The following is a 26,851-nucleotide window of genomic DNA, read 5'->3' on the forward strand; positions in this document are numbered from 1 at the left end:
ATATGGACTTAACCACTCAGGTCTGAAAATCTTTGGAGTAGGTGTCTAAGCAAGAAATAAGCATACCAGTAGCAGAGGAGTGATGACTGACACAACTCGCTCTGAGCCCCATATGGCTTTTGTGGGTGAGCTTCCTTATTTATGCTGTGCTATCGCAATGTTTGGCAAATCCTGTAGAGTTCCAGGCTTAGATTTTAGTACCTCCAGTGGTTCCCCTACCAGCTTTGTTTAAAAATATGCCGAATCAGTTCTGTTTTGGTTTTCTTACTACATTTATCACTGATTGCTTACAAACCAACCTACCTGTGTAATGCTAAAACGAGCATACTGAAACAGTTTCTCATGAGCAGAGATCCATTGAGTAAATGCTGTGAGAAGTACAGTTTCAGGATGGGTGATCCGTTGTATGGATAAGCAATGGTCAAATACTGAACTTTGGGATAAATGTGTACTTGCTTAATGTAGGCCATCAGCACCCCCATTTAGACAAAGCTTGCAAAGTCCAGATGTCCATGAGTGCCAGCTCCTGCTTACTGTTCTCAACACATACCCGTGCATAGTGCTCAGTACAGTAAGTCTTGTCTTTCTCAATATTGAGTTTTGTTCCTAAAGCTTTATTAACTTTTTTAAACAAAATGTAATCTGGGCAGCAGACACATTGGTCGAGGTTGGGGTGATGTACTAGCAGACAGCCAATGACTCCATGTTTGGGCTTTGTCAGTCTTGCAGATAGTTAAGTTGCTGCTGTGTTGTAATGTTTATTTTGGGCATTTGTTACCTACTACTACATTTTAAGTGTGTTCTTTTTAAATGTTACTATATGTCACATTTCAGTTACTTTCCCCAGGTGTTCTAATTGTTGAGTGACAAGCTAAAGTGAAAAATATTCTTCTGATGAAGTCCCTTTAAAAATAAATTCAGATCAGTGTGGCAACGTAAGCTCTCAGGCCAGTAACTGGAAGCTGATTCAGCTTGTATGTGCTGCTCACGCAGCCACATTTGCTCCCCCTCTACGCTTCACCTTGTTTCCGGTCAAATGAAAGTATGGGCCGGCAGGTTACTAAGCAATTCCTATTGCAAATTCAACTTACATAATGTGAAGCATATACTTTACTGACTGAATATGTCCACCTATTCAAATCTCACTACACTATAGCTATCCACGTGAGTGGTCAGAATTTAAGTTTTTGTCTTATTTAGTAAGAGCCTGTATAAGCTGGAGGGGAAAAAATGCTCTAATCATTAAAGTGCAATGTGGAATATTAAGGTGCAAGTTTAAATGCAATCTAAGAGAGATGTACAATTACACAGAAGCTGCAACTTAAAGATTTTTTTTAAAACCAGTGCAGTCATAAAACATATTTGAAAATAACTGAGCTTGTTTTTGCCTGTAAACTAGAGATGGTAACGATGGATAAAATTAATGCAGGACTAACAGTACTTCTGGAAATTGCAATATACAAAGTGTGCATCTGATAACTTATCTTGGTGTGTTGTCAGTTCTTTTCATTTTTAAATTGCTTTGGAATGAGGAAATGAATTATCTTCCAACATTTTGGGGAGGGGCCAGAACTCTGAAACCAGCATGAGGAATTACCTCCCAACAATTTTCTCTGTTGAGGGTGCTTTGTTTGGTTGATGTAAGTGTACAATCTTACATAAAATCTGAATGAGACATGAAGTTTTTGATATCTTTTTATTTTAATGGAATGTTTTTTCCATTTTAAAACTACAAAACAGATTCCATACATTCTGCCATAAATAAAAACAAACAATAAGGCAGGACACTACATGAGCAAACTGAGAACAACTGTTTTCCAGGAACTGTGAATTAAAAATGCTTCACAATTATAAGCCATCCAGTTTTTAAAATAAAACTGTTGAAAGCCCCCCAAGACTTCAAGTGGTAGATGTAAACACACTTGAAGAGGAACAAAATGCAATTCAGACATTTTGTGCTATTGTTTTTGAAAACCTAATTTTGTTTAGAGCACTTTCTAAGACTCTGCTGATCAAGAACCATACAGTATAAAGAGGCACCACAGTAACAAAACCTCATTGTTGAGATGTTTGTTGAAAACGGTTGTCCCTTTTTAAACATTTGACATAAGAGGCAAAAAAATCTCTTAATACAAGTCTTTCACAGTCCGATTTGGAACCTGTTTCATCGGATTCTCTTTTGCTGTCGTGCTCTGTATATGTCATGTACAGGAGGAACCACTGATCCCTTCTCCTCTTCATCATCAGAATCTTCATTTGGTCTCTTGACAGCTTTATTGAACATAGTATTATTTTCCACAGGTCCATTGCCTTCCACAGTTAATTCAGGCAGGCCTCCGGTAATTATTCTTACAGCTTCATCAACAGCTGTGGAACAAGAAAGATAAATTAGCTTCAGAAACAAACTGGGTCTTCCTTCATAAGGAAAACAAGTCAGCAAATTATTAAGCTGCTCTGGACACTATGCAGGTGTACTGAGACACACTGCTGAAAACAGAAGAGAAATGAGTTGCCCTTTGACAAAGGCTATGCTGCTATAAAAGAGTTAAATCAAAATGTGTTGCCAAGGAGGGAATAGAATTCACATTGACTGCTGTAGCTTAGTTTGCTAAAGCAGGACTTTTTGCCTGTGAAATGTTCCTAACAAGGCATTTCCTTCCACATTTCTCAGTTTCACTTAAATTAACATTTCTGTAATACAATGCTTGATTAGAATTTAACAAGGACATGAAAAAAGATGGTTAATTTAAGCCACTAATTAGATCCACTGCATTTTGGACAATGATGAATTTTGCCATTTTACTCCTTACAAACATTTGAGTGTGTGTGTTCGGGATGCTATTATTAAAAAAAAAAAAAAGACTTTACTTTAAAAACAACAAGGCACCTTCTCCATTTAGGGAATTCTCAAAATCTAAGTCATCTCATTGGATGTCAATTTTGGAAGAAAAATGATGAGTGGGCTGAAAACTGTGCTCTACTGCATAGGAAAACATCCTCAGGAAAAAGTGAAGTGAAATTTACTACTTTGACTTTTGAGTCAGGGCAGCTGTATGCTACTTTCAGAAAGTGGAAACTGATGTCTAAAGTACTCTACTCCATAAAAGGAAAATGCCATCTTTAGTGTCCCTACCTAAGGTGACTTTCTCCTATAACGAGAGAGACTTGTTTCAGGTCTGGTCACTTTCTCAACATCTTCACCCTATATTGGATCATGTTCTACTCTAAGCTCTGGAGTTAGGGGTTTTATAGGGGACCACACACAAGGTACAGAAAGACACTTTCGATCTCTTGTTGAGTATACAGCCACATTCTGAATTGTTATTGCGTACTCTAAAATGGCCAATGCTTTTTAAGTTTGTGAAATGTGTATTTGGGGAATAAAAACCCCAGGGCTGGACCTGGGCATACACCTTTTCATTAGCTGAGTTATGAACCATTCACCTAAGGAAATTATAATGGAAAGTTTATAGCAGCACTAACAGAAACAATAATGAATCAGAGAATTACAGAAATACACTGACCCAATAATTCTCATTTCTTTATTATAGGGAAATCTCAGATAATCAAATGGCAGCCTAATTTCAGTACAGACTTCCTCTGTAAGAGGCTATATAGCTATCCCCACTCACCTTGCGCTGCCATGTTGCTACTTCAATGACAGAAAATAAAAATGGAGAACACTTACTTTCTGGCATTTTGCATCTTCGAAAAATCTCCATGAGTTCATCCACTTGCACAAAAGGGCCCTGTTATGGGAGAAGATTTAGTTAACTGACTAGGAAATATTTACACATTACTGGAAACATTAAGTAGCACAGTATCTATATAATTCATTCATTAAAGCACTCTACTGAAGTGTATGTACCAGTTGTGAAGCCTGTGGAATATATTAAATTATTGAAACAAACCTGAAAACACACAGGAGGTGGGAGGAGCTTCATTAAAACTACAGCCGCTGGTGGGACTGGAAATACACCGCCTGGCACAGGATGCAAACCTGGAGCTATTGAGGAAAAGAACAGTATAAATCAAATGTGAATGGCAGAGTAATTCAAGCTTTAGAGCTCTTGTATATGACAGAGATGAATAATGGGCAGACGTAATCTAAAAGTACATTTTGTCATTGTCTTCTGCTGTCTGAATCCTAGAGTATAAAACAGTCGTTCTCACACTTTTGTACTGGTGCCCCTTTCACACAGAATGCCTCTGAGTGCAAGGCATTCTCCCCCCCCCCCCCCATATAAATGAAAAACACTTTTTTATATATTTAACATTAAAAATGCTAGCAGCAAAGCAGGGCTTGGGGTGGAGACTGACAGCTCACGACCTGCTGAGGGGTCCTGACCCCCAGTCTGAGAACCCCTGGTATAAAACAACCTACAGCATCTTATTACAGCTAGCAGAAGCCTCAGGGCCAGATTCTGCAACCCTTTCTCATGCTTACCTTAGTCCGGCATCTGTTCAGCAAAGACTTAAGTCTATCCCAACTGAGCAAAGCACTTAAGAACCAACTTAACTTTAGATGTGCATAAATTCTTTTGAAGTCCCAATGGATTTAAGCAGATGCCTAAAGTTGGTGCTTTTCGGCACAGGGGCCTTCATGAGTAGCTCAATTAAATTCAATGATGTGAGTTAGGGGGCGGTAACAGACCCCTGAATGAAATCTTTTTAACCTTAACATGACTAAACTCTTGACTTACGTGCTAAATGTCTTGGCTGAAATGGAATCATCTGCTGGGTGTCTGGTTTCGGGTATTCAGGTTTTCTGTCCACTTCATCTTTTAGAACAGGCACTATAGAAGGAGCCACCACAGGGTCTGGAATAATGGCTGCTAACTTGGCACGTGAGACATCCTGAAAACGCAAATTAGAGAGCACTGAACCAGAGAATTTAGTAATTTTATGTTTTAAATTACACAAAGCAATATCATAGTAGGAATTAAAGATAGATTGACAATCTCAGCTACATTTTTTCTAATGCTTTCTGAAGACATTTGTTCAATCTATTCAAATGTTGGTGCCTTAGGAGGTACCTGGATCCCATATTTAGGCTATGACAGTTCTGCTTTGAGGCCTCAGCTGAGATCAGACTCCATTGTTCTAGGCACAGTACAATGATTATGGGCTTGTCTAAATACAAGGTGTGCCAGCTTAAGTTAAATGGGTTTTAAAACAGTTAAAGTGATGCAAATCACTGTGTGGACATTTCTATGTGTGTTTAAACCTGATTTATAATGGTTCGTCGTGCATCTGCAAAACATTTTCTCTCATCTCATTTGTGGAAACAGCTGAACCATTTTAACTGAAACGTCACCAAAGAAACAAAAAACAACATCAGTATGAGGCCTGCACCCAGCATTGGAAATTTCAGCTCGGCAGAAATAATAAGATATACTGAAAACAGTATCTTAAAATGGAAAATGTTAGGCAACCTTAAAGGCTTTGCTACTTGCACCATCTGAAACGTGGTTGTGTCTGTATATTGTGTGTATTTATAAACATTTTATGTTTTAATAATGTGTGTGAGAGTGGGTTTTTTGTTTTTTTAAAGTATGAGTCCACGAACACAAAGCCTGAACACCAGCCCTGCTTCCAACAAGGATTGTTTGTAAACAATGTTTAGGCCCAGTCCTCCATACATGAGCAGTTCAATTGAAGCCAATAAGCCAATTCTCATGAGTACTCACATGAAGCAGGCTCGCATGATCAGGTTCTTTTATGAACAATTTTGGAACACAAAAAGTGACTCTGAAGCACCCTTTTGAGAGATGTGATTCCAGTGTCCTTCCTCTTAGCAGAAGTGAAAAACAAAATAATCCTTCCAGCAAACAAGCTCTTATTCCTCTCACACTTGTTTACCTATTTCACATTGCACACAAAAACCTTCTAGTCTTATCCCTCAATTATTTCCCAAAAATTTTAAATATCGCAAAAAATTAAAACATCAGAAAAAAATACACTAGGAAAAACTGTGGTCAAAACATTCTTGGAGCTTAACGGACCTAGAACTGCTGGTACCAAAGATCAGATACAGACACTTGGCAGATGCTATTAAATAGTGACTGACATGCCTGAGACTCTCAGCACTAACAGAAGTATGGTTGTTATTAAATAAAGGCAGTGTCAAATCCACCTAGGACAGGACAGGCAGATTTTCTCAGTCCTGTTTAATATCATGTTCAGTCTCGGTCCAATCCTGCTGTCAAAGTGAATGGGAGTTTTGCTATTGACTGAACAGCAATTGGGCTCATTGCTCTGATATTTGTCTTTTTGACTTTTTTTTTTTTTTTTAGCAGAGGAATGCCTGATCTTAAATGCCCATTGACTTCAGCAGGAATTTTGCTTGAGTAAGGAGCTCAGAATTAAGCCTGCACTGGGGATTCTGGGACTGCAGGGCAAAGGCATTACTGCACCAGCCTTTTGTTGATGGAGGCAAAAACTGAAATGTTAATTTAGGCAGAGTTGTATGTTAGTCATGTTCTCTCCCCCCAATAGTTAATGCCTGGCACTCAAAGAACCAGCAGCCTAGGACCACTTGAAATTTCCACTTTACCACCCAATACCATTCCAAGTGAAGGACTGAACAGAAAGGCTGTGAGAACTACATTAATTCCTGGTTTAACCGGGAATTAAATCAGGGATGAATTAGACCAGATGCTTTTAACTCCATTCTCGACTAGATCTGGGTCCAGCTAAAACAACTAAAAATTAAAAGCAGCCTATGGTAATAACAGCCCAATCTTGCTTTATTTGAAACGCAGTGGCAAAAATCATTGGCAAAACTTCCACCGGGAGCAGGATCAGGCTCAAAAAATGAAAGAATAAAACCCTAATCAATGCACCAGTTTTTATTTTTTCTTGTCTGTCAAGCAAAACTTTAAGGCAAGTGCAAGATGAAGTGAGACAGTGTTACAGGATTGCTCCAGATCTCAAAAGAACTATCACAAAATTAAATTTTCTCAGCTACCTACCTTGTAACCAAGAGCTTTAAGTTCACTTGCAGAGCAAGGGTACAAATCCATGAACTTGTACCTATCTACCAGCAGAGCTGTCTCTTTACCCTCGTATTCTTCTTTGAAGGCTGTAAACCTCCGTTTTTCCACTTTAAGTATACTAGCTAGATCACCAATGTTACTTTCAAAAGCTAAAAATCGGGCCCAGATTTCTCTGCGAAAGAAAACAGGTAAAGGGAATAAATGATTGATTGGGGGAAAGCTACGCTGAATCCCTCCTACTTGTAAAGATACACAAGATGACAAACTCCAATTAAGGTAATTAGGAAATATGGACATTACCATTTAATAAATAACTTCTTCAATTATCTGTTTTATGTGCATGCATAATAGGTAACACTAATACTATGCTCCTAATAATCTCTCTCATTTTTATAACACCTTTCCTTCCAATAGACCGTATAGCATTTTACAAACTATATACAACCAGCACCACTGCAGTGATGTGGAGGGCAGCAAGAGAGAGAGACCAGCCAATGCACTGTGTTCTGCACAATGGTAAATCCTAACTTCTTTGCAGAAAATCTCGCACAGCTTGGTAAGGAGGGATCTGAGCACATATATCTGGGCTTAATTCAACTTTCATTTTAGCTGCCCAGCCCACCTTTGAGGAGAATTTGGCTTCTAAACTCTATACCTCAGTTCCCCTTTCTTTGAAATGTGGATAAAAATTATTCTTTCTCAGAGAATCAGAAGCAGCAAACTGGGGCATGAATGAGCAGAGCAGTGGAACATTTGACTATGATGCATAGGTCTTGTAATATAAGGCTTGTGGATATTTCCCTGGGGCTGGGGAGCACCAGTGTTTGTAGTCTTGTTGGAAGAACTGCGTTTAATAGAGGAGAGGGTGGAAGCATGGCTGACAGGGTTAGGGACCAGATGAGAAAGGGCTGCAAGCTCATCTGTGATCCTTTTGCATTGTGGTTATTTCTTTGTTTTTTGTACTCCTTGTAAAGTCCCTCTCCCATTAGTTCCCATCTCACCTTCTCTCAGGTGCTTGCATTATTCCCCACAATCTTTCCCTTCCTTTCCCAAAATGGCAGGGAACAATATTGTGATCATCAGTACCATCGGCTAAAAAAAGTGGTGTATATTTACAGTGCAGGAGGTTTTTGTGCTACGTTGTCACCAATGCTGTACTGAGCAGCTTCTGTAGTCCAAGGGGTGAATTCTATGCCCTTTCCTTTAGGTGGGATTACGAGGGAGAGTGCACCTGCAGCAATTCTTCTAGTTAATTTGTGATTTTTAAGCTTTAAAGGCGGATATTTAAGGATAGAAAAACAAAATAATTTGACAAACTTACCCAGATTTCTCTGGTGGGAGGCTTCCTGAGGTTAAAACACGTTCAAACAAAACTCTTGTATTATTGTCCTCTAAAAAAATAAAAATATATAACAATTAAAAAGTATAAACATTAAGTCCAGTTCCAAATCTGTTTCTATTCAGAGAAATTTGTCATAAGTGAAAAATAAAAGATTGTTCCAACGATATGATGCTCTGACTTTATTTTAGTTTCAATAAACCTTAATACACAGCTACAGCTGTATCAATATGCAAGTCAATCCTACTGTGGTGGTATCAGGAAATGGAAAAGCCTCCTGCATGGACCTCTCAATATTTTATAGATGCTCACTGTGGTGGAAACGGAGTTGTTGTGTAACATATGCATACTGTATTGTGACCTGGTTATTGGGTTTTTCATGGTATGAGTATGTTGGTTTAGTTTAATACCAGGCTATTGGAAAAACAAGCAGGAAACAGGACAATAACTTGAGATAACCATCCATCTGCCAGCAAGGTACAATGCAGGAGCCCTTTGCTTTGATGGTCTATCTCTGACTGCCTGCAGAGTTCCCCAAACTGGTTGTGGGCAGCAGGGTCCAAGTCTGAACTCAGGAGAACAAAAACCTGAACTAGTTTTAAAAGGACACCCCATCAAACGGGGAAAACACAGTTAAGGGGAAACAGACTGACACCCAGACCAAGAGGTTCAGATTTGGCTAGAGTCTCTGTAGGGATGGTACGGCTCTAGATAAGAAAGAGATGCATATAGACCTACTGTTTTAAAATCCTTTTTCTCTTATGCTATGCTTTATTTCTACTGTTAAAATTAAACAATACTTTACTTTGAAAAAGGCTGTCTGATCACTGCTTGCACCACTGGCCACAAACTCCTGAAGGAAAGAAACTGCAGATACTAAACCCACTTGGTCTTGCTGGATAAGCACGACTCATTCCAGGGCACAGTAGCCCAAACCCTGGTCCAAGAGTGGGATTCCACCCCAAAAGAGGTAAAGACTCAAGGCCTGACATCTGAAGGGGTGCACTTAGACACCAGTGAGGGGTCAGGAGTGCAGATAGCCCAGTAACCATGACACCTGCTATCCTGTCCTGCTGGTGAAGTTCCAGCTGACACTGCGCGTAATGGTACATAGTAAATTCTATCTATTCATCTGATTTCCCCCCAAATCCCCCTATGCCAGCCAGACAGTTACAACAACAACAACAAGGGGGCGCTATTTTCAAAAATATTTAGTGTGAAGCTCTTTAGCACTAATATTACCTTTGTTCACAAAAATCTCTTAAGTGAGCAGGTGCACTGTTCACTAGTATGTGATGTCACGAAGTCTTTGCTTTTTTCCCTTTCTACATCTGCTCTTATGAGAATTTACACAATTATCCATTTTCTCAGAGGGATGTTGGGGGAACTGGATTTTTGTACAAACATCTCCTTGATTCAAGTCTGCCCCCTCTTCAAAATCTCTCTTAAACAGAGAAAATAAATGAAGCGTGCCAATTGAGCTATTAGATAATAACTAAGGGTTACACTGTATCATTTAAATGCCAGTGTAGAGAAAGGAAAGTGTGCAAGCATAGGCCCAAAGGGCCAGTATGCGTGGATGGATAAGCTGTGGAAGCCCCTCCATGTGAGCTCAGCAGTTTGGGGATCTGATGAATCTTTAGAGAGCATGGCTGGGCAGAGAAGGAAACTAGGGAGTTAGGACAAGCCACTCTCCCGCCTCTTCTCTGAATCTGTGAAACACCACAGCAGCTACACACACAGCCTCCACTGCAACCCCATAGCTTTGCTTCAGACAGCTCCAGTTTCTTCTCTGTTCCATTAACTCCCACACTAACGAGTCCTGCAGTGGCAGAGCCCTGCTGCTAGCCACACAACGAGTACACCGACACTGCATACCTCCCTCTCCCCTTGCACATGTATGGCTTTGTATGCCCTCTTATCAATGGCCTTTGACAGCCATAGCCCCCTGCCCAGGAAACGCCAACTCTAAGTTATCAGTTAATTCACAATACTACTTTGAATTTTGCTTTTCCCATCCACTGTTGGAGAATGAGTTTTATTTGTATTTGCGAAGGTCAGAAAACTGGACCCAGAATTCTGCAGTCACTACAGGAAAGGATCAATCCATCTCTGCTGTTGAGTACTTCTGCAGACTTTTTAACTCCCTATGAATCTTTGTGCCCAAGGAGTTAGATTTTCCTAACACGTTTTCCACTGTCAACTACAGATGGAGTGAAACTGCCACAGTGGAAAGTACTTAATGACTTGGAAAGCCCACTCTGTATAGCGATGAGACAATATGGGATCTCAATGTCAATTCACTTCTGGATCTTCACTGTGCAGAAAATGGCACTTTTTTCAAATCAATCACACAGGTTTTGTGAAGATTATTGCCCTGTAGGAAAGAATTCAAACCAGTACGCAAACTTGGCCTGAAGCCAAACTCTCAGAGAGTGAAGGTTAATGTTTCATTAGTAGCCCTCCCAGTTCCCACAGCTTACCATTAAGGTGAGACAGATAGTCAATGTATGCCAGTACATATTCTGGAATGTCTCCATATTTCTTCAGCCCCAACTCAAAAATCTTGAAGGCTACTGACTTGTCCTGCAAATGTTAAAATAGCATTATTAACTTCAAAAAGCAGCACAACTATTAACACTTCATTGATACCAAAGAATATGTCTGAGTTTACCTTACTACAGTAATACTCCATCAAAGCTGCCGTAACATAGACATGATGGCGGGTCCGGGCATCCTCTCTCGCTTTCTTAAATATCATTCTTCCAGATTTGATGCCTTCTGCCCGCCTTGCAAATTTCATATATTGTATATATACCTAAAATACACATGAAGATTTCTTCAGCTCACAAGATGATATCCAAAATATAAAAGTATTAAGATATGAAAGAGATCCTTTGGGCATATCTAGAATCCACTCCAGCCACAAAATATAATAATTCATAATAGAAACAACACATTCATGCAAGGTAGCAACTATGACGCAGCATCATGGAATATATACTGCGCCACAGCTTTAACCTACCTATTTATTTTTGACACGAGACCTGTGTAAAATTACAAGGATAATCAATATTAAAATTCTTGAGGCAGAAGAGGTGGTTAAGGTGGGTATGAATTTACATAGGCTATTGCCTTAAGGGAATTACAATTATACATAAGTCATCTGCTATTTCTAAAAATGGCAGGTATCTTATAGCGATAACAGCACATATAGGAGGCCATAAGACCCATCACTGAAGATGCATGCTAAAAGTCTGTTCCAACATTTACTAGTCGGTAACGGGATCTGAAATACCACTCATTCTGTCCTGTTGGACTGATATTTTTGATGTATGGTCATGCAAATAGCAAACATATGGTAATTAATTCATCCAGTGGCTGATCTGTGATGTGTATTCTCTATGGACTTGAGTCTCCTTTCACTTATTCTGGGTTAAATTAGGAGTAACAACCATTGATTCAACTGTAAAACTGGTGAGAGAGAGAATCAGGCTCTGGGAGTTTCACAGAGATGCACTTGTACTTGAAGCTGCACTGTGATCTAGTAAACAAAGACCTGGACTGGAGTTAGAAGACCAGATTTCTGGCTCTGCCACTGCCCTGCTGTATGACCTTGGGCTTGTCATTTTACCTCTCTGCACCTCTGTTCCCTTCCCACTCTGTCTTAGCTATTCATAATATAAGCTCTTCAGGACAGGAACTCTATCTTACTATGAGGCACTATTGTAATACAAATAGTAATAATACAATTTTCTTTTTTTTCCCCTCAAAGTGGCAGTGTAGTACTAATCTTCGGTATTTATGCAGTGTACTTCATCCCAAAGTGCTTCATAAACTTTAAACATAAAGCACCACTGCGTTGCATCATCCACTGGGGTAGAGAGTGGCAATCAATGGGTGCAAGTGGGAAGAGGAAGAGGAAGTGAAATTTTGGTCAACAAAGCAAATGCCTACTCTTATGTCATGGGATATTCAACGTCCATTCGAATGGATATGGCTTGCTGTAGGTTTTTAAGGACACAGAAATTAAAGTGCATGGTACCTAATTTATCTACCTTGGAAGACTGAAGGGCAGAGTTACTGACCCTGCTGGAATTTGAAACTGTGGTTTCCAAGAGTCTACATATTCTCAACCTAATGCTTAGTCCACTAGTCATCCACCTGAGCTATTAACTGATGAGAACGCTACCCATTCTTCGGGTGTACTGAGATCAATATTACTGGAAATGTGGAAAATCTGAATAGTACAGAATCATCTTACCAATGTGGGATCAATATCTTCAATAGCCAAGAGCCGGTTATATATGCTGTGCACCTTCTCATACTTCATTCGACTCTGAGGACATAAAATAAATTTTAAAAAATCACTAACATGCTTCATAATACTAGACACACTGAAGTTCCTGGAAGTCTCTCTCTGCCACTTTCTGCCTCTACCTACTTGTTTGGAAGAAAAGAAAAAAATTAAAGAATTAAGTAGAAAGCTGAATATTTCTAACATATTTTTGGAATTAATAATATAGAAACATTTTTCCATTATATTACTTTAGCCTAGAAAGTATCAATGTAGGCTGAGAAGTTTGGCAGAATTAATATTCTGTTTATATAGTACAGGGGTAGGCAGCCTGTGGCACGCAAGCTGATTTTCAGTGGCATTCCCACTGCCCGGGTCCTGGCCATCACTCTGGGGGTCTCTGCATTTTAATTTAATTTTAAGTGAAGCTTCTTAAGCATTTTAAAAACCTTATTTACTTTACATACAGCTCTAGTTTATTTATATATTATAGACTTATAGAAAGAGACCTTCTAAAAATGTTAAAATGTATTACTGGCACGCGAAACCTTAAATCAGAGTGAACAAATGAAGACTCAGCACACCATTTCTGAAAGGTTGCCGACCCCTGATATAATACTTTTCAAGCAGATGAGATTTTGGAGAAAAGACATCTTGTCCCACTAGAGTTAGAGTCAGTACTGAAATCTTTATGCTCACCTCTTCATAGTCTGCATATGCAAAGTACAGAAGCATGTTCTTCTTTAGTAAAGTGCTGATCGCTCTTTCATAAATATTAGCAGCCTCATCACTGAACAGTTTAGCATTGTTCATGTCCTATGATAAACAAATATTGTAACAAAATTATTTAATACTGACGACACTAAAGACAAAATTAAGATCTGATCCAGCAGGCACTTGTGTACATGATTTTATTTATGCGAGTAGTCTCACTGAATTCAAATGGAGTATTCGCATGCTCATGTACATAAGCATTTGATCGGTCAGCATTTACAATGCTACAATATGTACCAACCATAAAAGTCTAAGATTTAAACTACTTAAAATATTTAATGTCAACATTATAATTGCATTTCATAACTCAAAAGTCTCAAGTAAAATTAATTTTTAATATTATGGAATACTATTCAGAATTCTAAAATTTACGCACAGTTCGAAATGCTAAAAATGTTTTTTTTCCCTTTGGCCGTATCCATTCCCTTACCCCTTTCTCAGCTAGCAGCTTACTGGATTGCTCAAGATACTGTGCAGCCTCGTACCAGATATCTGGATGATGCCCGAGGACCAACAGGCACTGCTCATAAGCAAACATAACTAGGGAAAAAAAGTCAAAGTGATAAATATGCCTAGCAAAAGAATTTGCATGACTGTATATTAATAACTTATATTTGTAACTTAATTAACCAGTGTATCAAACATAGAAGTATCAGATAATACAGTAGATTCTACTAATACCCAACGTGGCTTGCGGCCAGCCTGCCTCTCTTCAGGACACTACCCCAGTTGTAGTCAGTGGAGATACCCATGCAAGATCCCCTCAGTATAACAGAGAGGGGGTGACTGGAAAAATCTTCTGCATATGGGCCTGACACCTCCCATCACAGTCTGAAATAGCCTATATTTGCAGATTTTCCAGGCCTGCTGTAGGTTATTTGCAGCCTGGCCTTTGAAGGGAGTTAAATCAGGTTGAAGTACTGACATAAGTGTTGCAGTGTTATTTGTATGTAGAGCCAGAATGGGGATTAATGAAGAAAAAACATGATTTGATCAACTTTGGGCATAGCTGGATCATTGTCAATGTTAACAACACTTCATTTCTTCAGCTGAAGGTCACTCACAATTCTCAGCAATAATTCAAAACATGCTGCAGAGTATCTATGACTGATTCTGATATCTAATCATGTTACCTCTTTTTGTTATGAGAGTTTGGTCTTCTGTGCGCAGTGGATTACTTTTTTCCCACTGGATATATTTCTTCCACATGTCGACCTGCTGAGCCTCTTGGGGAGTATTCTGTGGGGGGACGGAGGGAGCATTGCGATCCAGACCTTTCATTACAGTCTCATATTCCTGAAGAAGAGGTAGATAACATTTTAAGTTGTAGAGAGAAACAGACATAATGAAAGTGACTGCTTACAGGTATGCTTAGCATTTTTGTCCTATGAAAATATCAATTCTATCAGCCTACCAAATAAGTAGCTGTACTTGAAAATCTTAACTAGGCTTAATGCTTTCTGGCTTTTATGGAATTAAACAATGTAAAAATTAAATGAACAGGAGTCTGTACCTTGGCCACACGTCTAGCATTCATATAATCTCTACTCCGATCTTCAATCATTTTTTTAGCTAAGTGAATATTGATTCCCTGGGGAAAAAAAATAAACAGCAATTGAAAATACACTATTTTACAAAAAAATACAAACTACTGGATTTTATTTCAGAGAGAGGAAGGGCCCTGGAATGGGATGTAAAACTATTTAAGAACGTTCAACAGAAGTCTTTTAAAACATATGGACATCAGAAAACAACAAATATCTTCCAATAAATGTATGGTAAGTGGCCAAGTTAGGGAACAAATACAATGATGTAAACAATCTGTGTTTGGCAATTCAGTTTTGGGAGTAAAAAGTTTTAGTCATTTATATCACAAAATATTTGTGATTTTTTACTTCTAACACAAATATGCCCTAAGCGATGTTTGACTGTGCATGAAGGATTCACATTTAGACTTCTAAATCATAAGAATAAACTTTACATACACATTATGGGACATGAGACTGAAATCTTGTCTTGCCCTAAATAATGATCAGTCCACAGTCAATCACAATTCCTTCCCTCTTTGCCCCTTGTCCTTTACCAAGTGAAGCTCAGCTCTGTTGGCCAGCACATCACAGAGGTCAGAGCCAAGCCCCTGGCTACTCCCATCCCCTCCCTGCTCACCTATGAGGGGTTAAGAGTAACAGCTCCACAGAATCTGCTCTGCCCCATTAATACAGACTGGCAATCTGGGTACTCAAGTAGGTGAGTAGGCTTTGTGCACACTTATTCCCCTAGGTGGGCACATAAGACAAATTATAATCTTGCCCCTTAGATATATTAATTTTAAATTTCTGAGAAAGATAATCATATTCTTTAAACTCATCATGCTGTGCATTTAAATGGAATGAAACTCCCTCTGTATTTGCTACTTAAAATGCCTTATACACCAGATTATTAATTAGGGACATAAACTAGACTAGATCCTGCAAATTTTACTGTCTTCTGCAATTTGTTGAACACCATAAACTCCTACTGAATTCAGGCCATAAGGGAATTCCGTGGGGATATGGCATCTACTGAGTACAGATCAAATAAGACCCTAAACACCAGCACACTTAGATGTTCAAAAGGCTCACGTTTTTCTTGACCCTTCACAATGGATATCAATATTAAAAAAAAATAAAAATAAAAATTGAGACAAATTCTCCAATATAGCAGACAGGAAACACATGACACTATGTAACTTAAAACATCACAACAAACTATATGAAAAGGGAAAAATTCTTTAAGTTTATCCAGAACAAATAGTCTGTAAGTGAAGAAATAAAAAAAAAAAACAAATTATCACACACAGGTACCTACGTTGTGCCTGTAAAATTCTTGCATGGATGCACAAAGAACTCACCATTGTACATGCAAAACACGCATTGCACTACCTTTTTATCTGTTTGCACACATGTATTGGGGTGGACACAATTCTGGGACCAACTTTTAGTAATTTTTAAGACAGGATTTTCTAAACAAACCTGAAATCACAAACAATTTTATTTTCTCAGTTACCTCTTCATATTTGTTATAATCTCTCCAGAGTTGTTCAATGTTGATCATTGGGTTCACGCAACCTCGCTGGTAAACCCTACGAACAGCTGTTATCCTCTGGTTTTCTGCATAAGATCCAACTGCCTCTCTAAATAGTGAAGTGAGACACTAACATGTCAGTAATTAAAACACTAACTTATATAAACATTAAAATTACATGAATTAACTTTTAAAAAATACTTAAGTACTTACACGCCTTTCAAAAAATTGATGTAATCCACCCAGATCTATGTAAAAAAAAGAACAGAAAAAAATCAAATCAACAAGCACTTAGTACAGTAATCAGAAATAATTAGACAGATAACGAAACATACCTGGTATGACATGATTTCCATGCCGATTTTATCCAGAGCGAAGTCATATGCCTGAGCCATTTTTTCTCTGAAAAATGCCACAGTATTGAAAACATTCAGAGCTGGGACTAGATTTTATCAATTTTAATAAATAGTATTAATTTAAAAAAATCTTTTAGCAACAAATTCTAAATATATATTTAAGTAAAAAAGGCTAGTGCCGTAAAATAGGTGTTTGGTTTCCTTAAATTCCTGGCATTCTGTATTCAGACAATTACCACAAGCAAGGAAGTTAAAAGGAAAACTGGCTGGCTCAGTGCACTGATGGCAGTACATAATGCTCTCGTGTGCCTGGGCCTCTCTTCTTAGATGACTAGAGCTCACATATGCCATGTGCATCAGGAATAGAGAAGCTATGGCCAGTTGCTCTATATATATTCCTTGCTGACTGATTTACTTAGTGGCAATACCTGAAAGAGATTAGGAATCCCTGAGAAAAGCAACAAAAAGCAGTTAAGGGCTAAAAGGAATGGTTTGCAATTAAAAAACCTGCGTGGACCTGGTTTTACTTTGAAACGCCCTTCTTCCCCTCCCTCCATAAAAATGGCTTATTTTTAATAATCAAAAGATTCCATGGAATTTTTAAAAAAATCTTTCAGCCATCAACCCCTTGCCTCCCCTCCACGCCAAAAATTGTAATTTTGTTTTCACTCTCCCTTTTTCCATCTTCCCACCTCCCTTTTCACCCCCTTTCCCACACATTTTGCCACTGAAAAAAGGGTTAGGGAATTAAAAGACAAAGGAAGGGGATGAACAAATACCAATAAAAAAGTGATTTCTCTTTTATTATTGATATTTTTAAATTAAAAATTCTGATTTTCTTCATGAAATTTATTTACCATTTTTAACAGCACTAGTAATGAGTATGTATAACTAGGTTAAGTGATGACTATGTGGAGAGAACATGACAACAACCTACAGCTATTTAAAGTGTAAACATTAAGGCCAGGTCTATACTACAAGCGCTACAGCAGCACAGCTATGGCACTGCAGCTATGCTGCTTTAGCGCCACTGTGTAGACGCTTCCTGCAGCAACAGGAGTTTTTCCATTGGTATCTCTAATCCACCTCTCCAAGCAGCAGTAGCTAGGCCGACAAAAGTATTCTGCAGTAACCTAGCCACATCTACATCAGCGGTTAAGTCAGCTTAATTTTGGTGCTTGGGGGTGTGAATTTTTCACATCTCTAAGTGCTACAGCTATGTTGAACTAACTTGTAAATGTAGGCCAGGCCTTAGGATGAAGAGGAATTATTTAGTGCAGTACGCAGGAGTATTAGGAGAAATGGGATGAAATTAAGGAAAGAAAAGTTTAAGATGAATATCTAAAATTTCTTCCTAACACCACGATGTATTAAGTTAGAGAATAGTCTTCCCAGGCCTTGTCAAAACTAGAGTTCTTCAATTGTTCCCACCTTAAATATTGTATCTTGATTAAAGCTAACACTTGAGCTGTTTTACTTGACTACCAATCCTGGTCTACAGAAGGCTTTTATTATTTGCCCCCATTGACCAGGAAGTTTAAAATTTGAGTAGACCAGGCAAAAGATAATGTATGATAGGGAACAATCCCTCATTAACAGGCAAATGGACAGGACAATTTACTTCTCTGGTTGTCTCAAGGAAGCAACTTTATCTGCTATTTTACATAGAGCATGAGCATGTAGGCGGCTGCCTACCAGCAAGAATCAAGGGATATATTAGAGAAAATTTTTTTTGAGAACAGGCAATAACTTATAGATCCATTATGATCAGCTCTCCAGGCTCAGAGCCAGGTTTGTCAAGACAAAACCCCTGTTCAATGCCTTGTAAAGGAAAAGAGAATCACCATAAAAACTAAAGAATTTGGAACAAACCATTTTTACTTACTTGTAACTGGGTAGCTTTCCCTTGGTTTCACGTACATATGAAAGGTAACACTTCCATAAATCGATGTGTAGCACTTTCATAAGGCATCTCTGAAACAACTGTTAGTATGTGGAGAAAATGTGATCAGGAATCCAAGAACAGAAATTAGGTTTTTATATTATTTCTTAGAGCACCTCAATTAAAACCTTCTCTGTTATTCTGAGCTGAAATTTATTGGAAAGAATAACCTAAATTACCAACTGATTTGGTAAGATTATCTTCATGTTAGGTAGTAAGAACTGGAGAGGTATAAAATGCAGGACAATTGTTCTAGTGACCCCACTGTTTACAGCAATAAAACCCACTTTTGTGATCATACTTCTAAGGTATCCTTGGATAAACTAGATAAAAAAAGAATGATTTAGATAAAATATTCAATGCAAGCTGCAGTTCTTTCTAATCTACTACCCCAGCCTAATGAGACGATACCTGGTCTCCTTATAAATATATATTTCATATGTAAGGCCTTAGAATTTTTTGTTTAAAAAACAAAATCTTAAAAATTACATAAAGTATCGAATTCATTATTGGACTCACCTTTTCTACTTTGTCGTAATTTTTTGCTTTAATCTGTAGGGAAGCAGAAAAGAATAAATAAGTCAGAAAAATCCTATTTTTAAAGGTAAAAGTAAATTTTATATTTGCAGTGGTGAAATGGTTTAATTTGTCTTTGTTTAGAATAATAATGAGTCCTACTCCACTGCTCTAGCCACTAGGCCACATTGCCTCCCAATACTTCAACACAACATAACTGCATAATTATTATTCATTGTACAAGAAGCCTCTATTTTTCTTGACTATATCTGTTTTTAGGGCCAAGTCTTAGTTCTACTGCAGTCAAATGGAGGTTTACTTCATTGACTTCCAACAGGACCAGAATTTTAGCCTTAATGAGCATCCTTACTTATATTCTGTATTGGAAGTCAAATTTTCTAAGTGGGACACTTACTTTAAGGTGCTAAATTGTGGACTTATGTGCACAAAACAGATATTAGTCACCTCTGTGCCCATCTAATCATCCAGATCAGGTCCTGGGCACCCCACCTTAACCACCCTAGTTTGAATATTGAGCTAAATGGGTCATTTCATTTATCAAACCACTATAACATTTGAATGATGTTCTGTAACATATTACTGGCAAACATTAATACATTATGCTGAAAAGTGTGTGTGTTAAAATAAACCTCTTGAAATGTTCAAAGAAGAGTTGGCTGAATAACAAAGTATTCTTGAGTAAACCCAGTAAATTCAGCTCTCTCTCATTTGTGGAGTCATATTATTTCTCATTTACAAGTATGTTCGCAAATTCTACAAATTTCAGCAAGAGCGATTATTCATTCCAACTCCAACACCAAAAGAGTGTTATTTTCCTGTTAAAAGTTTCAGTCATTGAATGAGAAAGCAGAAATATCCAGGGATTTATGTGACCAATCATTCACTAACTGAACCTGATTTCTGAGTAGTCATAGTTAAGGCTACTTTTTAGTCACAGGTATTTTTAGTAAAAATCATAGACAGGTCACGGGCAGTAAACAAAAATTCACAGCCTGTGACCCGTCCATGACTTTTACTATATACCCCTAACTAAACTTGGGCCAGCGTTTCTCTGTGGGAGTGGTCTGGGGGCCCCACCGGTGCTGGAGGAGATGGCCCAGATCCCCCACTGGTGCTGAGGTGGAGAGGCAGATAGCAGTGTGTGGCCTGGGACCCCTGCTGGTGCTGGTAAGGGGAGGTTGATGGCAGCATGCGGCCCAGGACCCCTGATGGCACTGGGGGGGGGTGCAGCATGGCCCTGCTGGGGGAAGATTGGCGGGGCAGGCAGGCTCCCCACCCAGCTCCAATCAGCATGTCCCTGCAGCTCCTAGGGGGCACCGCGTGCTGCTCCCACCACAAGTGCCGGCTCTGCAGCTCCCATTGGCTGGCAACTGTAGTCAATGGGAGCTGGGGGTAGGGCCGGCGCCTGCGGGCGCGGACAGCGCGCAGAGCCCCCTGGCTGGTCTGCCTAGGAGCTGCAGGGACATGCCGGTGGGAACCGGGACCCACTCCCCTAAAGTCATGGAAGCTTAGTCATAGTAAATAGTTTCCAAACAACCAAAAGACTCAAACTTGTTTGGTTGGTTACATTATTCAGCTAATATTTACAAATAATAAATATATTAGAAAAATTAAGGATCAGTTTGTGAATGTTCACAAACAGGAAAATGGCTAAGTTTGCCAACTAGTTTTATGTGAAATAAGGAATTTGCTCTATAGTTCAGAACAAAATCCTGCTTTCCTGTCAGTTACGGAACCAGTCTTACACTATGCGGAAATGACTGTAAACTGCCAAAACTGTAAGCCCAAACCAGTAGAGTTCCGCTTTCAACCCATAAATGTTTATATTTTCACAGAGCACAGCAGTAATAATGATCTCTATGTGAGGCTGCTAATGACCAACTGGGTTAACAGCCTTTGGTGTCACCTTGGACCATCTATTCCATTGGCCAGGAAACAAATGTTCCTGGTCAATGTTTATGAAGTAACCCACAACAGAGTAAAGTGCAGTTCCCAAAGGCCCCAATCGGGATCAGGGCCCTAGTGTCCTAGGTACTGTCCAAACATATAAAGACCAGGTTCCCTGACCCTCCCACCACCACCACCCCCCCCCAAAAAAAGAGAAGAAAATTCTACCAAGAAGTCAGAGAAACACCAGTTGCTTTTCCACTAGTAACATGGAGACCATCTGTAACCTCTAGTGGGATTTTGAAAAAGTTGATGTATGTATTATAAATAACTGACGGCCCTGGAATACACAGTTGAAGTCTGATAGACCTGCTTATAGCTTAACTGAACTGCAGCATTACAGTCTGTGACAAACAGACCCTCTCAAGTTTATTACAGCCCTATATTTATGCTGTACACAATTAGTCCATAATTACTACAAATATAAAATCAAAAGACAAAGGTCTCATCTAATTTTTAGCCCGTTTGTTGCCACATAGTTCTGTGGTTGGAAGTTCATAAGGCTAATGAACAAACTAAGTTGTGCCTGTAAGTCACCCCAATATCTTCATATAAAAGTTCAGCTTGATGCTAAGATTCCTTCCTATTACAGAAGCCATCCCAAGAACTGCAGCCTCTGGTTAGCTTTATAGTCTTATCAAACTAACTGGGATAATGTATGAATCTGTGATTTTGGTTTTGTTTAAATGGTTAAAAATCTAGTTGTCATTTCTGCCTTCTAGCTTTATTTGCAGGAACACACTGAATGCATTTCTGAATGTTCAGTTTATGTCCTTAAGTATCTAGCTGGAATGGGTACTTTGTCTTCTCAGGACACTGAGGGCCTCTAGTCCATATTTTTACCACTTCCAGAACTGATTGTTATACTACCCTTTCCCCTGGCTTACCAGAAAAATTATACAAAAGGCAGCTGCTAGCTTTTTTCTGAATCACGGATGGTTTTCCAAGCCAATCAGCCAAGTTTGTGCCATTTCTTTGACATTCAAAGACAAAGCTCACAAATCCCAGGAGGAACACAGAACTAGGAGAGGGATGAGAGAGCCCTTTCCCTTTAATTTATACAAACATCTCCACTTGCAAAATGGAGCACTAAATACATTAACAAGCATCTTTGACTTATTTATGAATCCGGTAAAAAAGGGCAGCTGTACCATAAAATCCAAGCGACAGAATCACAATTCCACAAAGCTGACTGCTAATGAACAGTAACTGACAAACAGTATTATATCATCTTACGTAAGCCTGACCTTAGCCGTGGACCTAAGTCTGATTAGACATGCAGATGAACTCTGTAGTTAAACTGAGGGGAACACATACAGTAAATAATAAGTAATAGTGTCATCTTTCTAGGATTAAAGCTATGAAGGAACCTTCCCCATGAAAGAAAGGAGAAGGGACATTAGCCACTTCCAGAATTCATCCTGTGGGGCCCAATATAGTTCCATGCATATTTAAACATTTACTAGAAACACATGGGGCTGATCTATTGACACCCAAGTAAACATTTTACTAAAGCCACCTCCAAAAGCTTGCCTATATCCCATGAATAAAACAAACTATTTTAACTGAGCGTTACCAACTTCAGCAAACTTCCTGTGAATCATGCGCACCTTGTCAAAAAGACACAAAAAACAAATTGGCTGCTTCAATATTAACACACACATTTCAACAGTAATATTTATTTACCAATTTTACCTTAAAGTGTGAACTGCTTTCCTAACTTTTAAAGGCTATAAATAAACATGAGATATTAAGGAGATCAATAAACCCTATATCTTACTCCTGATTTTCACAGGAGCCTTTGCAGTCTCAACATGGCACCTGCTCCCTGCTTAATACTGGATCCAACTTAAGGTCTTGATTTTTCAGAATTTCAGTGTGCAAAAACCCACCTATCATAGGACTGCCTCTCCTTCCTTGACCTGACCCTACCAGCAGCAGGGATGCTGGAGCTGACTCTACTGAAATTGAGATTTGCAAGTGCAGGAGACCTGCCTTCCTCAGTATCTGCCCCACAGCTCTGGAATGTCCTTTCTACAAGATATCTGTTGATTATGGATCTCATGACCTTACATTTCACTCTTAATACTGCTCTCATAACACTTTATTTCATCCAATAACTGCCTATCAGACAGTGAAACACAAACCAAAGTAGAAGGCTCACAGTGTTGTACAAATAAAGGATAGCAAATATAGTTTTACTGACAGCTTTAAGTAAATTTGTTGCCTCTCATGACACAGATGAGCATGTGGTAGATAAAACAACAAGGAGTCCTCATGGCACCTTGGAGACTAACAAATTTATTTGGGCATAGACTTTATTAGTCTCTAATGCCACAAAGACTCCTCCTTGTTTTTGCTGATACAGACTAACATGGCTACCACTCTGAAACCTGCCACTATGTGGTAGTTAAAATTGATTTTAAGGCTGCATTTTACAGGGCAGGTTGAGCTATGTTCAGGTCCACAGACTAGAAGACCTAACCACACAGGTACATATGGACTAAATTTGCATAAATATGCTAAGCTATTAGCAGTCACTCCTTAAAGTAGAAGGGAGAAAGTCTGCAAATGTAAGTTCCATCTGTGCTAGAAAAAAATATGCTTGCAGTAAAAAAAAAAAAAAAAAAAAAAAAAAAAAAAAGGTCCTTAAACCAAAAGGAATGGAAATTATTTAGCTGGAACAGCTATAAGAGTAAAGTACTCTGCTCCTGAATTTCAGGCTTAGTCAGAGCCAGCAATTTGGTTCTCTTTGACGTTAAGGCCACTGCCCATCTAGGTTTATGAAATGTATATATCATTATATCCTCATTTAATTAATGCTGTCGCATGTAGCAGTGCATATTTTAGACCTTTCTCATTTGATTTGTAATATATTCTTCACGGCTCTTGTTTAGTTATAGACATTAAACATTATGGAAGGAGTTCATACTTTAATGGAAAATTTGCAAAGATCCTATTTGCATTCTTTTATTTTGTAACTGGAGAGAAAAGTGATGGGATATTTAAAAACAAACAAAAAAAGAAAGAGTTTGCACTGTAAATCCTATTGCTCTTGTTTTTTCAGTGCTTTCAACATTTATTTTTATCCTTTAGCTATGGAGCCACAGGATAAAAGCTCTTGGCCTTTTCTCATTCTCCATGAGGAGGTAGGAATCCATGAGGACACAGTGAGCAAGGTCTGTTTTAATGGACTTTCCTTATTATTTTAAAACACTAGGAAGATAGGTCTTAAAAGAGCTTGCAGAAAGCCTCAAACAAACATTCCTATTTATACACTCTGCTAGCTCCCATTCATTTAGCTTCCACAGACAGGGAAACAGGGATTCTGGATCAAGTATTGAAGGAAATATTATTTTGGGTTCTAAACTTTTAACAGCTGCATCAGCGGTTCCATTTACCCTTGCAGCCTCTTGCAATTCATCTGAATAACTCTCTCCTGCTGCATCTTCCTCTGAGCAGAACCCTATCTTCCATTTATTCTCCCTCGACTTGGAAAAGTTCTGTTCACATTTTTATTCGTATTTAGTGGCCAGTAGCACTTCAGGGACAAACTTTACCCAGAAGATACATTTTTCTTTCTTTACTCACTAATTTGCAGAGAATAATTTCTTTTACAAGTGGGACAAGGGGCAGAAGTTGGACTAAAATACTTCCTACTCCATGTTGGTATAGGGACCCTAACACAGATACTGTCTCACAATATTCCTGTTCCTTTGATGGCTTCCCACATTCTCCAGCAACCTGATTCCCAGCCCCTTCATTCCTGAATATTTGGAAATAAATTGAGGAACAAAGAGTAATATAAACTCTGAGAATTCAAATCATGAAAGAAATATTACAGAGGAAATCTAAGAAAGTAAAGACCGTGGACCTGATTCTGCACTGCCTTGAACCCTATGCAGTCATTTACACCTGCGCAGTGAGTGTAACTATTAGAACAGGAGTATTTACAAACACTTTGCACAGACATAAATGACTCCACAAAGTCCCCATTAGTGGAAAATTAGACCCTATCATTCTACAAGGGTATGTTTTTACACACACAGTGCACAACATATACAATACATCTCCCTTTCTACACCTCTATAGAGGACTGTGCATTATGATGCACCCAATAACTATGTAATAAAAAAAGGAGCTGGCCTCAGAAGAAGGCATTTCCTGCTCTGACAGGCAATTTAATATTTAACAAAAGAAAATTTAAAAGTCGAGTGTCCCTGCTGCCATGGGACACCTATAACCTCTGTGATATGAGGCATCAGCTTTGCATACCTCCAGGTATGGAGAACTTATTTACTTCCACTTCTCACTGCTTCTTAATATAATTGGAACATTATGTTTGCATAACTTCTCTTAAAAATGCTTATGACACCTTACAATTATTTTAACAAAAGTCTCTCATGGGATGCAAACTTTCATGAAGGGTTTGATTCCATTCTATTTTTTTAATTGCGGATGAAGGGGCATAACTGTCAATAGCTTTAAAATTCTCCATTGTTTGTAAGGTCTTGGAAGCCTGAAAAGGACATCTTTATGATTTGGGTCTAATCTTGTAAAGTGCTGCACATCTCTAGGAAGTGAAGAGTGCCCTCAACTCCCATTAAAGACAATTGGAGGCAAGAGCTCTCAGCATCTCCAAGGAGGTCTTGCAGGCTCATGTTCCTTGTCCTCTTCCATTGGGCCAATAGTGATTTTTGACTCTTGTTTCTAATGCAGGAGAAGCCCATGGGCCTTGGTTCTATTTACTTCTACTTATTAATGTAGAATCTTCATTAAGATCAGCAGAAATAAGACACCATTCTTAGAGCTGAGCATATGAATCAACTTTTGCCCCTGTCCCCCACACAACAGGGGGCACAAGGCATTTTTTCTCTAAAACCCACAAGGGATCTAAAAATTGAAATGTATATATTTAAAAATAAATAACTCCTAACGTAGTCCACCCTTTGGTCACTGACTAATCAGAAATAAAGACTAGTGTAGGACTAGCCCTATTTTCTGCATGCCCAAAACAATATAGGCAGCAAGGGGAGTTCAAGACAGATGCTGGTCAGCTGGATTCTGCCACCGGTGGAGGGCCATGGAAACACTGTTTTGCAGGTCATCTGTGACTTATATCATCAACCAGAATAACCAGGCATAGTTGAACAATGGGGGCAGTCTGCATATGTACCTGCCATGATCACCAACCTGCAGCCCCCTAGACTCCTACATTCAGTGTGTGTGTGGGGGGGGGGGGGGGGGGGCCAGGGGGCTAGGGCCAATCTCAGCAACTCTGCTTTGCTAGGTTATTAACGCTACAGCAACAGGTTAATGTGCATTATGCCTGTTGCTTGGTAACAGCCAAAAGCTGAGCAATAAAATCCCAAGGCACAGTACTAGCCACCACATTATAAGCACTTTTAGGCCCAATTTTAGACCCAAAGTACTTGAACACCCCTTAGAAATATTTTTGAAAAGATAAAAGCAATACAAGGTTAGATTGTGCAAATGTATTCTGTTATGCATGTGTTACTGCTGTATGAAGGACCAAGGGAGCTCTCCGCATAAGTTACAGCTGGTCACAGGAAGGCTGCCTCTTTTGATTAACATTCA

General features: G+C 38.9%; 1 protein-coding gene across 1 annotated transcript in view; it reads right to left on the reverse strand.

Moving 5' to 3' along the window:
• Positions 1-1,704: 1,704 nt before the first annotated feature.
• CSTF3 (cleavage stimulation factor subunit 3) overlaps positions 1,705-26,851 on the reverse strand; it is an 80,283-nt gene continuing 55,136 nt past the window's right edge. The window contains exons 4-21 of the mRNA XM_039534192.1: positions 19,289-19,321; positions 18,713-18,810; positions 16,807-16,873; positions 16,685-16,719; positions 16,454-16,580; positions 14,922-14,999; positions 14,542-14,704; positions 13,839-13,948; positions 13,334-13,450; positions 12,602-12,676; positions 11,012-11,155; positions 10,821-10,923; positions 8,320-8,389; positions 6,975-7,170; positions 4,704-4,857; positions 3,912-4,006; positions 3,689-3,749; positions 1,705-2,367 (exon numbers count right to left, since the gene is read on the reverse strand). Coding sequence (XP_039390126.1) covers positions 2,165-2,367; positions 3,689-3,749; positions 3,912-4,006; positions 4,704-4,857; positions 6,975-7,170; positions 8,320-8,389; positions 10,821-10,923; positions 11,012-11,155; positions 12,602-12,676; positions 13,334-13,450; positions 13,839-13,948; positions 14,542-14,704; positions 14,922-14,999; positions 16,454-16,580; positions 16,685-16,719; positions 16,807-16,873; positions 18,713-18,810; positions 19,289-19,321 — 1,929 coding nt within the window. The 3' untranslated portion in view covers positions 1,705-2,164. The remainder of the gene's footprint in view (positions 2,368-3,688; positions 3,750-3,911; positions 4,007-4,703; positions 4,858-6,974; positions 7,171-8,319; positions 8,390-10,820; positions 10,924-11,011; positions 11,156-12,601; positions 12,677-13,333; positions 13,451-13,838; positions 13,949-14,541; positions 14,705-14,921; positions 15,000-16,453; positions 16,581-16,684; positions 16,720-16,806; positions 16,874-18,712; positions 18,811-19,288; positions 19,322-26,851) is intronic.

Source organism: Mauremys reevesii, linkage group 4, assembly GCF_016161935.1.
Source record: "Mauremys reevesii isolate NIE-2019 linkage group 4, ASM1616193v1, whole genome shotgun sequence".
Lineage (NCBI taxonomy): Eukaryota > Metazoa > Chordata > Testudines > Geoemydidae > Mauremys > Mauremys reevesii.